We start from the raw sequence: 15,253 nt of genomic DNA, 5'->3' as shown, positions 1-15,253 counted from the left end.
CGCTGTCAGAGTTCCAAAAGCAAGTAAATGAAGGTATGGCAAAAGGAAATCAGGAAAAGAATGACTTGATAACATCGATTGCTGCCTGCCTAAAGCAATCAATCACGTTAATGAGATCGATGCGTCCAATGGAGCCTATAACACCGACTCCTAAAGCAAATGAAACCATTGGAACACCCCATTCCGACACAATGGAATTGATGCCGAAAGAGCCAGTCGTGTCCAACGACGTGGCAATAATAGTAGGGACTGTGGAGACACCTTCTATGTCTTCTAATCTTAAGCCAGGACTAGAGGAGCGTGAACCCAAGTCCCAAGACATCATTAAATGTGCCAATCAAACCCGACCAAGTTCATCGTTCGGGATTTTCATTGGAGCTGCAAAAAAATTTAAAGGACCAGGAAAAAATCCAACTTTAGAGAAAGAAAACGTCGAGAAACCCAAAAAGCTGCTGGCCACTGGTAACACCCCGAAGAAACGAAAAGAAAAGAAAAAACATTGTGAACCTCGCAATCAAACCAACAAATCTAGAAAATGTATACGCAATCTGACGTCTCCAGCCAAACCGAATTTCTTCTCAAGAACTCAAAAAAATAATGCATCAATGCTGTCTAAAGAGACCGTAAGCACGAGTAAAGATGTCGGAGAAGCTACAGTTGAAAACGGAAACCCCAAAAAACGCCAGAGAGTGGAAATGGAAGAAGCGGAAAGCCCAGCCCAAACCTCATCCATCGATCTTTGCAATCTATCAACGTATTCAATAGAAGATGATTGCGAGACAAACAGTCCAAACGCTTCAATCAACTCGACAAGCAGCCTGGAAACAAATGAGCCCTTTATTCCTGACCAAAATGAATCCTATACATCCAAGGGAAAAAGGGCGGGAAACCCTTGGATACTAAAATCCAAATCTTGCTCGAAGGCCTCTGTACATCGGGCCAAATCGGACTGCAAAAAACAAAAAATGTCCAGAGGCATTTTGTCAGACGTGGGCTCATTAACACAAGGCTTAGGTGGCAGCCCTATTAATATGAAAAGTTTAAATCCCAAATGTACAGCCGGACAAAGACTACATCAGGTGGAGAAGACCAGGTCTAGAGCCCATGAATCAATGGTCGATAGAAACCCTCGAATCGCAATCACGAACATCCATAAAGATGATCCTGATGTGAACTTGAACAGAAGGAATGTAATGCGCCTCCTACACTCGGTACCGGCTCTGAGAATTGTGACGTCTAATGACATTGCTATTATCGAATATATGTCTGAGAAATACGCAGACAAAGTATATCTTCACATATCTTCCAAAGCAGTACGCAATATAATTCTGGCAGCAAAGGATGAAATTCTGCAGTTTGGCTTTGAGACAAGGGAAGTATTGTCTGACTTGGTAAGCCATAGACCAGTCAATATAAAAAATCCGTCAAACAGCTCCGGACATAAAGCGCCCTCTCAAGATCAACGGAGGAGTGAACTAAGAAAACAATTAAGAATTGAACCGCCCATGCTCCACTCTGGGAAAACCAACAAACACTGGGCAGGTTCCAAATAGCTAGTCTCTGACAAAGAGATGAAATCGACTTCCTTGATTTCTTGGAACACGAGAGGCTTCCGTCATCTCTATGAAAGCTTTCCGATTGAGCTGAATGATAATCTCATAATTTGTCTACAGGAAACATGGCTAAGATGTCCTCCTGTGAAAGAAGGCTATGCCACAATGCTGAACCCTGCAGGAAAAAATTCACATGGACGTCCTTTCTCTGGCCTGATAACCATGATGAAAATCGGATGTGATTGGAAGGTGCTTAAAAGTGAAAATCCAAATCTGTTTGTGCAATGCACGCTGATGCAACGAAAAAGTCGTGATGGGAATAAACCGCAACAACTTCTTGTATTAAATGTATACTGGAATCCGGCGATGATCACCTCCAAACGATTTATAGGCTCGGTAATAAACCTGTTGGATAAGTACATGCATAAGAAGAACAATATCATACTACTAATATGTGGTGACATGAACTTGTCCTGGTTTTCTGAGAAGGGTGCGCGAATATCCAACGACCGTGCCAATAGCCCCTTAAATCAGGAGAGAAGGATCATCTGGGACAATATCATGGAGGCGTATGATTGTGACATGGTGAACGGTCAAATTGACAGAGACAGGCCCCCCAAAAATACGTGGCAGAACATGGGCACTGCAAAAGTTTTGGACTATATATGGGTCTCAAAACATGCTTGGAACTTACTTCATGAACTGAATGTAACTCCTACGAAAACCAGTGACCATGATCCGTTGGTATTATATCTGAGGATACAATCAGGAACAAATAAGGCAATAGCGACTCAAGCTCTGGAAGTAAACAACGGAAAAAACAGGCTACGATTATCTACTGCTCAGATAACCAGTCTAACGGCGAAATTGGATGCAGTAGACCGTCTGTCTCTGTGTAATGTGGATTATGTATCGCTGTTACCGCTGAAAAGTTTACCGACCTTGTGGAAGAAAAATTCTGAGAAAAAACATATCCATGAATGGAGCACAAGAGTAAACGAAGAAAAAAAGCGTCTAAAGCGTGACATACGCAAGCTGAAAGCGCAAGGTGGTACTAACAGCGCCAACCTAATAAAAAAAAGGACACAAACATACCGTAATTGGTCTAAGGCATTTCAATTCCAACGCGACCAAGAAAGAGGCGAACTCATGCTGACAATGATAAGATCACACAAATGCAGAGACATTTGGCAAATTCTAAACAACTGTTCAGCCAACCAAGCGATCAAAATGGCAAACGTGGTCACTGAGGCGGAGTGGAATAAACATTTTATTAAGGTTTTCTCAGGAGATAATGAAACAGATATCAAACAAAGAAACCTAAGGTCTGTAAACTGGGACTGCACCGAAACCAGGGATGACATCCTATCTGCCATTGGAAAACTGAACAACTCGCGAGCCGCTGGCCCAGATGGCATTTCTAACGTTATGCTTAAACAACACAAATTGGAATGGGCAAAATTGATTGAAATTTTATTTGCCAACATCAAAAAGCTCAGAGAGATACCGGCCTCGTGGACATCTGCAATTATAGTTCCTATATTCAAGAAAGGCGATCGAGCTGACCCGGCAAACTATCGCCCTATCGCCTTACTAGACACCATCGGCAAAGTGTTTGCGAACTTCCTGCAAAAAAAACTAACGAAGTGGGCTGACACGAGAGGAATCACTGATCCTAGACAAACAGGCTTTACAAAAGGTGTCGGAACTGAAAACAATCTGACCTTGTTAAACTTACTTAAGTTGAATGCCATGGGAAAAAAAACACAGTTATTTATTGCATTCATTGATCTGAATCAAGCTTTCGACTGCATTGATCGGGAAACCCTGTGGGCTAAACTAAACAACTGGAATTGCCCAGATGAGATTCTGTTTCCCATCATTGCATTGCACACAGCCACGACCATTCAGATAAGACTGAATGAAGCCGGGACTCTATCGGACAAAATGAAGACCCAGAGAGGTGTAAAACAGGGCTGTCCCATTGCAGCATGCTTGTTTAAACTATTCATCGCGGATATTCCATCAGCATTGAAAGAGGTGCGTTGCTTTCCGCCGAAACTGAATGGATTTCATCTAAACTGCTTAATATACGCAGACGACATAATCTTAATAGACACCACGCCGATCGGCCTACAACGACTATTACATAAACTATACCAATACATGAATATAAATCACCTGAATATAAATACGTCAAAAACAAAAATTATGAAAATTGGAACGCAAAAAGGAACAAAGAAAAACCGCTTCAAGTGGCAAATTGGAAACACGAGTCTTGAGGAAGTAACTGAATTTAGATACCTAGGTATAATGATATCCTCCTCGATATGTGAGAAGAGCTGGTCAAGATATTTAGGATGTCGCATGAATACTTTGGCCATCCAAGGAACCAAAATTCATAACCTTTTTGGCAAATTCTCTCTGACCCCAATTCGGCTATTCTACTTACAAAAAGTAATTCCATGTGTTACCTATGGAACAGAAGCTGGTTGGAATCTTGATTACAACCTTTGGGCAAAACTGGAAGGCTATTTCTGGCGACGTGTCTTAAAGCTACCAAACTGCCTTTCAATCTCAATAATAAGGCATGAACTTGCCTTGGATGCTCTACACACAACAGTTATCTGGAAATCAATAGCACTACTAAGAAAGATGACAATAATAGAGAAAGAACCCGCCTGCGAAATCTTAGCAATAGATGACGTGTGCCCTTTGAAGACGATCTTAAACACCTGGACCACAAGAATTCATGACATCATGCGAGCAGCCAATATAAGCAAAGAAATGTTGATAAAATTGCCTCAACTCGCAAAGAAAAAACTAAAAGAATGGGCTTGGGTACAAAACATCGAGCGTCTGGAAAAAATGGTATCGGCGCCCAAATTGGGACCAACCACCAACAAAATAAATAAGATGCCGAGATATCTCACTCAGTTTCCCTCAAGACATCACCGTGACCGCTTTTCTTCATTTGCAAATGAATGCGTTACGAACAAAAGAAGTGTTATTAAGACGGAAAGAACCAATGATCTGTGATAACTGGTGCAGATTCTGTCTAAAGGAAACCGAAACCATAAAACATTTGGTAATTGGCTGCACTAAACTGAATTCAATCAGATCGATACACCTGAGCAAATATGCACCGACAAATGGAAACATGGAGGACTGGTGGTTCAGAATACTGAGTGGGAGTTCCGTATTTCTAACTTGTTCGGTGATAAATTTTATCGACATGCTCGATGTATAAGATTGTAGGCCGGACACGAGAACTGTAATCCTGGAGCTTTCTTCATAGAATGGGGAAATGATTAAGAAATTGTATATTTCAAAAAGTTTATTATTAAACTAAGAAATAAAAAAAAAAAAAAAAAAAAAAATGGAAGAGGGACCTCAACACAACTTTCTGGGTCAAACAATGGTCACAGATGGAATCAAGCAAAGCTCCTTAAAAGGGCATTCCCAACCCTTCTTGCCTTACAATGTTTGTAACAGCACTGACTACATTCTGCCCTAGGTGTGGTAAGGAAGGCATGTTATCAACCAGTAAGACAGACACAATCCATCACAGTTCAAGGGTGTTTATTGAACTTCAGGGGGTTGGGAAAACCTAAATCTAAGGATGTGAGCAAGCTATGACCATTTTTGACCAGCTGTTACACTTCGACAGCGAAAGGCTTCCCTGCGGAGTACGTCTCATTCACAAGCTCCTTAGTGGAGCAGATACAGGTTGCCATGGTGCCTGTACAACTACAGCGGAACCCGTGTCAGCTGACACATCTCGTACGTGGAGGAAGTACAGCAAGACATGCCCCCATACGGGTTTAAAACTGCCGTCTTCCAGAGGGCTTGTTGCTGCTAATTAGTGTTTCTTGCTATTTGCGGTTACGTCCGTTTTTCTTCGTGAAACCTTTGTCACGAAATCCTGACTTGATCTCCTGGTTCCGAACCACGCCTGACCTTTGGATTGTTATGCCTTGTACCCTATTGGCACTTCTTACAGACCGCTACGGTATCGACCTGGACTGCACCTGGACTGCCTTCTCTCCCTCCTTATCATTGTCGTGATCTCCTGGTATTCGACGCAGAACGTTATTTGGATTGTTCTTCCCCGCTCCTGCTGCCCTTGCAGCTCATCCACTAGTGGCTACTCGGAACTCCTCAGTTGCTCCAATCCTCGTCTGGAAAGTGTGTGTTTTCAGGTAACCTGCTGTGTTTGTTTATTGGTAATTCTGCCAGCGCCATCTCTGACTATTGTACCTCAATTACCTACTGCTCCGTTGGGTATTTCTCTCTACTGGATTTTGGGACATTTATTGGATTACAATACTCCGTGAACTTATTTTCAAAGTGCATATTGACGCTTTCCTGATCCTGCACCAAACCGGCTCTAGCGCGACCCTCGTGCAGCCCGGGTTTACTTCCCTGTACTAACTTACCTGTTTATTATTTTATCCTGTCATTTTCTGCAATCCTGTACTTTGTTAACCCTTGAGAGTCCCACAATTCAGGTCAGTTGTTTTTGGTTAAAAACTCTATAGGAAGAGTCCATAAGTCTATTTTCACTCACTGGGTTTACTACTTTAATTGTAGGTCCATCCCGGGGAAAGCTCCACTCCAATCCTTGCCTAGGTATTTTCTGTCCACTACTGTTGCTTGATTGCTTATTGTTCCTCTAGGCACTGTTTAATATCTTTGTATTCCTTTGCAGCATTGGTATTGGCGGTGCATGTTTTCCCCGCTCTTTTATTCAACTGACACCTCTGCCTGTTCCAATCGAAACAGCAGAGAGGTACGTTGTAAAGAAGAGCCCCTCTTTGAGGAAGCCTGAGTCTTGTACTCAGGGGAGCTGGAATTAAAGGCTGAATATCGATTCCTGTACACATATCGTCTCCAAGGTCATCTATCCACCTTCCTGACCTGCTTACGGAGCTGTGAGTAACACCATCAAAATCAAGATATCGCAGTCCCAGTAGGGTATTCGTCAAAATTAAAAACAAAAAAAAATTGCCAATCCCTACTCCTAAACAAACAGTCTGGGAAACGATGTAGATAACAAAAGGTATGTCATGAAACAAAATGTCAGGATGACTGGATAGTTGGTTCCCCTTCCCCATGTTTTCACCATGGGACAAGGCGGCACACTTGGGCTTGGAACACACTTCAGTTCGGCTAAGCACAAGGGCATGGTTCCAGTTCATATATCGGCTCTCTGCAACCAAAAGTCTCTTGCTGAATCAAGGAAGGCTTCTCTCTTGCAAAACAAAAGTTCAACAAAAAAGATTGTTCAAAGTACCTTTCCTCAGTTTACTTTTTATACAACAAAAGTCTTACTTCCACCGAGTCCCCCTCAACCGGGCTCGGATTTCCTTTTCACTTTACAATAGGCCTCTGTCCGTCTGACTCGGGCCTCTGTATGGCACACCACTTTCACCTTTCACTTTGAGTTCCCCTCCATCGGGCTCAGACTCCTATTTCACTTTCACAGATCACTGCAAACCGAAGACTTTCGATTGTGCAAAGGATTTGACTTAAATCCTCGCAGGACCACTTTGATTCCTTTCCTCATGAATCATATTCCCATTTCATAAGTTCTGTTAGCGGGATACATTCAGGCAGAGACTTTTCGATTGGGCGCCCACGCAGTGTCGGACCGCTTTGCTACTTAATATCATGCATTTGCTTCTCAAAATTCAGAAAACAATTATCGGCTTTCCCTTTTCATTTGTGCCTTTCATCAAACGCCTTTTCCATTCGACTTCACAGGACACTTTGTTGCCGCCCGTAACCTATGTTCATACGCAGCCCGGTTTCACACAGTTGCCTTCAACTCACCAGCTGTATACAAGGTTCGGCTTGCGGCTTTGATCATGGAGTCAAGGATGATACCACGCGGCTGCACTTCTAACCCCGACTCTACTAGTCGGGCAGGAGGGCCCCTGGTATCTCAGACATGCATTACATTAAAGGATTCTCTGGCCTCACTTCTCCGCTTCATATGTGCTGCTTCCGAGATTTCAATAGGCCAGCAATTACTTGTCAAACAGCCCATGGGCATCACCCTCCTTGGTTTCGTTCTGCGACTTCCCGTCTGGCTTCCTCGATTCAGCTGCGGTCTGGAATAGGCTACTCCTTCATGTGCTCTGTGCCGTTCCTTGCCTTGCTCGAAGTGTGCTCCTGTGCTCTGCCTTTTATCCAGATGCGGAAGGTAAAGGGGATTCAGGTGCGAGTTGTTCCAGAAGTGCCTGACTCTGCCTGACCACGGCACCGGCACATGTTCGAGTGTCTTTCCCCAGTGTGCAGGGGAGGGAGTTTACAAAGCTCATATACTTGATAGGGAAAGAGGGAGTAAGGGGGAGGGATACAGCATCTCACCATTAGGTATCCCCCACCCAGATGATCCTCCCGCACTAGTCCACCCCGGGGTCTGGATCCAATAGCGATGCCCGTGCCCCGACCACCTGGATGACAGATTCCTGAGGATTGGTAAGTGAAACACCTTCTGGTTTCTCACAGTGTAGCTATCTCTACTCTACCACAATGCAAGCTCTGGGAATATCCTGTGGGGTATGCTTTTTGGTCTGAGGTTATTTCTAACGAGTTGGGTGATGCCATTAGTTTCCAACTCCTCTAGATTGTCTACTGAATGGAAAGTGGGTGGTACACTCTTCATCTGCACTTGGCCCCAGGAACTCAATTGGTGTAATAAGTGTGAACAGTGCTTCTGTACTTTGCTGCCTCTATAACAGATATTTTTACCTCTTTCAGTTTAGAGTTGTGTAATGGTGCATCTATGTCCTTCTCCATTTCTGATGGAGATCGATATGGTACCCATATGTTTACTGTTGCCTCAAAGAATGCTTTGGTCGACATTTTCTGAGCTATCCCACTCTAACTGAAGGTTGTTTCATAATTTTGTTTTATATCATTCCACTATGATGTTATGTTTTTGCTGTATGATTGAGTTTACTGCTGTCAAAATAATGTTTTACAAAAAACTTGTTCGGCTGCAAGGGACATGGACAAACAGATGGACCAGGCAATCTATCTCTGCAGTCAATGGGCCTCATTCTGACCCTAGCGGTAAGGGGTTAACAGCACCGGTAAGGGTGCCGGTGCCGTTAACCCCTTACCGCCGCATTACGAGGTCCTTTAGCGGGTCCCGCTAAAGGCGGCTGGTTTTACCAGGCGCCCTTAGTGGGAGCCGCTAAAGGACCCTATGGGGACTCGAATGGGGATGGGTATTTTGAATGAGAAATTACCGGGTCCTCCAAGGTTGGAATGGCCCGGTAATTCCTCATTCAAGGAACCCGGACACGGTATGCAGTATGGGGTAACCATGGCGCTAATAGCACCATGGCTACCTCCATACTCGTAATGACCCCCAATATCTATCTAATTCTGGTGCATTGTTGCACCAGTAGCTGTGAATGATACTCTGAGGTGCTTACTCAGGGGCTGTTACAGGGTAGGGTTTGTATTATTAGCCTCCTACCTTCATCATAATCCTAAAACATGATAAAAATACCTATTGTGGTATTAATATTTGTGCCTGCGCTGCGGCGGCTCTCCTACCGCTGTGGACACATGACAGCTCAATAGACATTTTAGGTGACCACATGTTTACAAGGGGCTTAACACAGTGTTTGCAGGAAAAGGAAGAGAGAGGGCAGCACATTGTTTAACAATTCCCATGTGAGATTAACATAAGCAAAGAGCACATACTTTGAAACGTTTCTTCCTGGCTCGGTCTGATCTGCACATGCCTGTGTCTCAGAATCACCCGAGCTCTCCTCTCGACTTTTCTTTTTCCTTAGGTGTTTCTTCTTTTTCTTCTTTTCTTTCTTCTTTTTCTTAGTTGATTTGTTGGTGTCTTGTTCTGAAGTGATGTCTTCTGAAGCAGGTGAAGGACAAGAACTCCTGAGAAGAGAAAACAATCTAAATGTAGCTTTAAATCCAACAGCAAAAACTGGACACTTCCTTCTCCCTCAGGCACCTAGCCTGGAGCTGGCCTTGGATGTTTGTGTACCGTGATTCTTTCAGGCCTGTGTGAACAGGTTTTGAAAAAGAACAAATAAACTCTAGCATACATTGCTGACAAGTATGCAGGGCTTAGCAAAGCTATTTAAGCATGTGTGCATATGCTTTTATACTAATGCTTTTATAATCTGCCAAATCAGCACTGTAGCATTATCACAGCACCTAGGTTTGTGGTAAACTGTGCCACAGTTAGGGAGTAACCAGGCCTCAGTCTGTTGGAAGAAAGAAAATGGGCATGGAGAAGAGGGGGAAGAGAAGAGGATGGGAAAGAGACGCTATTAACACACAGAGGAAGAGATTCAGCAGCGGAATAATGTTTTGTCATAGCATGGGCGCATGTCAGCGCAGTTAGGTGAACCATGGTGTTAGTCCTAAAGGGTTAATTTTGGCAATGAAACAAATCCTACGGGTCTGGAAGTCAAGGAAGAAACCGGGTGTGGATGGGTGGTTATCAGAACTTTGATAAAGATATGCTCCTTGGACAAGGTAGAGAAGGGCGTTATTCTCGACTTTGGGGACCCTTTAATGACCTATTTGGCTGAAGGTTGGGTTCCAAACCTGGGTGGGTAATCCCTTACTTGGGTTGGGGATACTTTGATACTTCTGGTGATGGGGGGCTGTTTTGTTGTGTGTTTTTGTTTCTTGTTGTTTTGTCTTATTGGTTGAGTGTCAGGGATTTTTGTTCAAATTGTATTTGTTTTTTTACAAATATTATTGATGTCCATGTATTCAGTATTATTTTGTTTATGTCTGAGGTTCTTTTAGACATTGCAATCTGAACACAATGCGATGTACTGGAGTTTGTTTTTCTTTGTTGTTTGTTGTTAAAGTTTTTTTAATAAAGTGATTAAAAAAAAAATTTAAAAAAAAGAAAATAAAGACAAAACCTAACTTTCCCTAATTCTAAGAAAGGTTTCCCTGCCTCAACTAAAAGACTAATGTCTCGGTCAGAATATCAGTGTAAATCAATCAAAAGACCCCACTTCTGTTCCTTACACTTAATACTAAACTAAAGATAAAGTAGGTTTTCTTAGTCCAGAAAAATGGCTCTCTTCCTCTGGACTGGGGGTATAAGTTTGTTCCCAAGTATTGGCTTCTTCCTGGGGGAATGGCTCCCTTCCCCAGGCCAAAATACAAAAGGCAAAGTTCAAAACAGTGCTCCTTGGTAGACACCCTGCCCATATTCAATTGGTCTACACAGTTTTCCTTGGCAGACACTCTGCCTACCGTCTAACAATTCACCACAACCAGGGAGAATTACTCCCTTCTCCTGGTATCTTGGCTTTATAGTTCATACAATTTTGTTTACTAGGAGACTGCCTCTATTCTCCTGGTATCTTGACAGTTGACCACAACCAGGGGGGGAATGACTCCCTCCACCTGGTCTTGGTTGCCAGGAGAATGACTCCCTTCTCTTGGTATCTTTTCACTTGTTAGCACAGTTCACTACCACCAGGGGGAATGACTCCCTTACCCTGGCCCACATCTCATGTAGCTTCAAATACACTGTTCTCTAAAGTTAGAAGGGTCCTCTGAGGGATCAGAAATGAGAGGCAGACATAAAGTTGTAACATTTTCCACGTTAAATATGTTATCAAATTAAAGGGTTTGGATAAAGGCCTTTCTGTCCCTATCCTAAAGAGAGTTTCCCTACCAAGGAAACCAAAGCTAAAGATCAGTCTGTCTTGTCGTTGAAATTATGTAAACAGTCCTTGTGTCCAGAACATATCTGACCCTCACACTTAAACAATCAAAAGGTACAAGATTAATGTTTCTGATATTTACTTAATAAAAAGTGTATGCAAATAAGGTAGGGAGATTCAACAAATAATTCTTGAATCCAAGGGGCGTGGTGTTACCTTCCCCTGTATTCTTTCGGCTAGAATAAAAAAGTGTCCTCCTTAAAGCCTGATCCTTTAAGAGTAGTTAAAATGTCTCTTTCCTAAAACACTTTCTTAAGAATGGCAAAGAGTGTCTTTTTCCAAACAATAATTCCACAGAAAAAGTAGAAATGTCTGTTCCTGCAACACTGCTTGGAGGATAGCAGAAATAAGTCTTATCAACTTTACAGCATGGCAAAATGTCTATTCTCAATAACTGCTTCAGATGACAAAGTTTCTCTTTCACACAACTGTTCCAAGGATGATTTCCTGGTATAATCCCCTGCCAGGAATTACTCAATTGATCCGTTTGATCTCCTGGTGTACTCTCATGCCAGGTATCTTTCACTATGTCTCTCATAGGTTTTAAGAATTGCCTGGTACACTCCCCTGCCAGGAATCTTTCTCCAAATAGGGTTCACTGCCTGATGAGTTTCTTTCCACCAGGTCCTCCTACAACGTTCACCCACCTTCCAAGTAAAGCACAGTTGCGCCCCTTCACTGTTTATACCTCCTTGACTTCAGGTACTACTTGTTCCAATTTATCCATATTGACATATGGAGATTTGTTAAAGGTCTGTCTGTAAACTTCTTCATTAGCATTTCTTGGCTTTTGGCAAGCGTGTTCCAAGTTTCCACAAACTGACATTTCATATAAGGAGATTTGTACGTTTGCCTTTCAAATGTATTTGGTCAGTATTCAAAATAGTTATTCAATTGTTTGTAGGTTTGCTGGCATGTCCCTGGACCCCCAACTTCCCTAGGCCGACTCACCGGTCTAACATGTAGTTGAGGCACATGTTTATCGCTGAGCAGCGTGAAGGCATCTTGGAGTAAGACACAAACAAGAGATTCTGAATGAACAATAAAAGTTGATTAACTTAAAAGTCAGGATTGGAAAAAAAAAACTATCTTGCCCTATCCTTTGGTGGGATTTTCCTACAAAACCAAAACTAAGGAAAGTCAAAGTTCAAGAGTTCAATTTAGAAATCTGTCAGTGTCCAAAACCTATACTTGCCCTCACAATTAATCTATACAATGTGTAGGGATGTCAACGACCAACAAAACAGTATTCATCACAAAGTTTGGAACTCTGTCCTGCTCACAGCTTTCTTTCATCTCCCTTCTCCAAGTATAAAGCAGTTCAAATAAATGTCTCAGGATTGCCTTAAATTCAGATATAAAGTTAACCAATGCGCTGGGCTCCCTTCCTCAAGTTCTAAAACACAGTTCCAACTCAATGGCAAGTTAAAACTAAGGGTTCCCTTCCCCAAGATTTGCTTCGAGTATATAAGGATATTTTCCAGCTTTCTTAAAGGTCCATGCCACACTTGCGCCCTCTGGATGTGGTTGGTCTTGGTACAAGAATATCGTTGGCAGAAAGTTGTAGGTCAATCATTTATTAAAGTTCATCTCCAAAGTTCCCTTCACTCTGGAGCCCCAATGTATACTTGGTTCACTTGTATGTAATTCCCTTGCATTTGTTAAACTTCTGTTTAAGGTCACTTGTAAATTCAAATATACATTTTACTTGTAAAGTTCACTTGTAAGTTCAATGCAATTTCCATAAAGGGTGTTTGGTACAGGTTTCATTTAGTTCTGATTTTTATGGGCGTTTAAGATCTTCATTCAGTTTATTGTATCAATATATTTCACTGTATAATGCCTTGAATGAATAACGTGCCCACAACTCAGATGTTCATAGCAATTGACAAAGGTTTCATTTATTTCATCTCTGTGTTATAAGTCTCTGTAAGTTACTTTTATAACGTGGCCAGCACTCAAAGACCATTGTAGCAATAAGAAAAGGTGTCATTCAGTTTCCTTGTTAGAAGTTTGTGAAAGTTGCCTTTGTAACGTACACAGCACTCAGACTTTTCAAAAACGTGTCTTCTCATGCACGCAACCACTCCTACACAAAGTACACTCATTTGTTCAAGAATTAAGGAGGATTTCATTCGAAGACCTTCAAAAACGTGATGTCTCATGCACGCGACCACTCTGATAAATAGTAATCCGCTGCAGAGCTTCAAACACTCGCACAATGGGTTTCCTTTCGCACAGAAACTCACTGGTTGCTCTTTCCGCCGTTCCAGCAGTACAGTTGACTTTGCCTGCTTTCTATGGCCTCTCCGCTGCTGCTCTCACCATGCCACGGCTTCTCCTGGTTCACCGTCTCCGGCTCCGCCTCCTCCGGCAACTAGATTGGCCCTTTTATACACCTGCAGCCCTCTAACAGGCTGTAGGTGCGGTTGTACAATTAACCCTGCCAGACTATCCTTAAGGGGACATGCCTGACCTCTACTACTCTCAGCAGGCCTCTTCCTCATCCCAGTACCAGAGTGGTTAGAGCACCTAACCGCCTCTTCTTCGTCCCAGTACTTCTAACAGTCATACATGAGGAAGTCAGGGGAGTTGAGTCAAAGTACCCCATAAAGGCAGGGGGGAGGGTTGGGTTGATCAGTAGTAGGGAAAAGGGGGATACCATGTCCCTCCTAAAGGCATCCCGTTCCCAGACCTCACAGGCCCTCCACCCAGATGATCCTTCCTCGCTTGTCCACCCCCAGGGTCGGGACCCAAAAGCAATAGCCTTCCCTTGGCCACATGTGCAGAGGACCCACGAGGAAGAGGAGTGAGAGAGCCCTCGGGTTTCTCACAGCAAGCTTCCCTTGTCATGCACAGTCTTGTTTGGTTACAGCGTCAGCTTCACAACCACTCGCCAATGGAACCGAAGCAGCCCCACAGCACTGTGTCTCCCACAGCCTCATGGCGGCTGTCTGCCTTCCAGCGGTCCCTCCACGGCACCAGCAGCACTTTTACCGGACTCCCGTTTATCCGTTAATGTATGCTTCCAGGCGGTATTCTGTCTAGGATGTATGACAAGAAGGAGTTTCAGGATTTTACAACTGGAGGGGTTTGAATAATGACAACATGCCATCAGGAATTCTGGAATTATAAGGCCTTCTTGACATGAAAGGGAAGAATACTGCATCCCTCCTGATGGAGTCACCGCGTCTCCCCGAAAGCCATCTCCTACCATGTGATCTATCCTCATAATACCACCCCCAGGGTCAGGATCAGGTAGCGGCTGCTTTCCCCTGGCCACATGGGGTGCGATTTTAGGTTGGGGTGTAATGATGACTCCATAGGCTTCATCACAGTGCCCTGACCCTGGCTTCTTCTCTCCTTTGATTGGACTCACTTGGTATCTTTCTTTACCAAGTACTGCAACAAGGAAGTTGACTTGTGCTTCTTGCTGATTTGGGGTGCCAGACCAAGGCTTCTCTCTGTGTTTGGTTTCGATCACTTGGTTCACTCTCTTGCTAAGTATGACCATGAGGAAGATACCTCACTTCCTGGTTTGGGCCCCCGATCCATGTTTTTCTCATGCTTTGGTTCAGCTCTCTTATCTCACTCTCTCGCCAAATACTGATAAACGGAAGATGCCTCGTGCCTTGATGTGGATCATCGACCCCCGATTCTCTCACTCTCCGGTTCAGATTACTTGGCTTACTGTCTCGCCAAGTACTGATGCCAGGAAGAAGCCGCGCTCATTCGTTTGGGTCCCAGACCCCTCTCTGGTGGTCAGCGGTTTTTCGTTAGGCCACTGGGCCAACAAATGTTCCTCTGATGCAGGACCACTTTGCTGCCTGTCCTGCGTCCCTCACGAAACTCCACGTGCCTGCTGTTGGGATCGGGTAGCTCTCTGGTTCTTCCTGGCATGGGGCGTCCTTACGCCAGCACTGGTGTTCCTTCTCCCTTGGTTCGTTGGCTGCTCAG

The 15,253-nt window shown here is 43.6% G+C and overlaps 1 protein-coding gene across 1 annotated transcript in view; it reads right to left on the bottom strand.

The window, feature by feature from the left end:
* Positions 1-15,253, bottom strand: part of NRDE2 (NRDE-2, necessary for RNA interference, domain containing) — a 746,570-nt gene that overhangs the window by 639,222 nt on the left and 92,095 nt on the right. The window contains exon 3 of the mRNA XM_069637454.1: positions 9,279-9,473. Within this exon, the coding sequence (XP_069493555.1) occupies positions 9,279-9,473 (195 nt within the window). The remainder of the gene's footprint in view (positions 1-9,278; positions 9,474-15,253) is intronic.

The sequence above is a fragment of the Ambystoma mexicanum genome, chromosome 14 (genome assembly GCF_040938575.1).
Source record: "Ambystoma mexicanum isolate Mex_15411 chromosome 14, UKY_AmexF1_1, whole genome shotgun sequence".
Classification (NCBI taxonomy): Eukaryota; Metazoa; Chordata; class Amphibia; order Caudata; family Ambystomatidae; genus Ambystoma; species Ambystoma mexicanum.
Note: the sequence above shows the minus strand (reverse complement) of the source record. Positions and strands in the feature narration are given on the sequence as shown.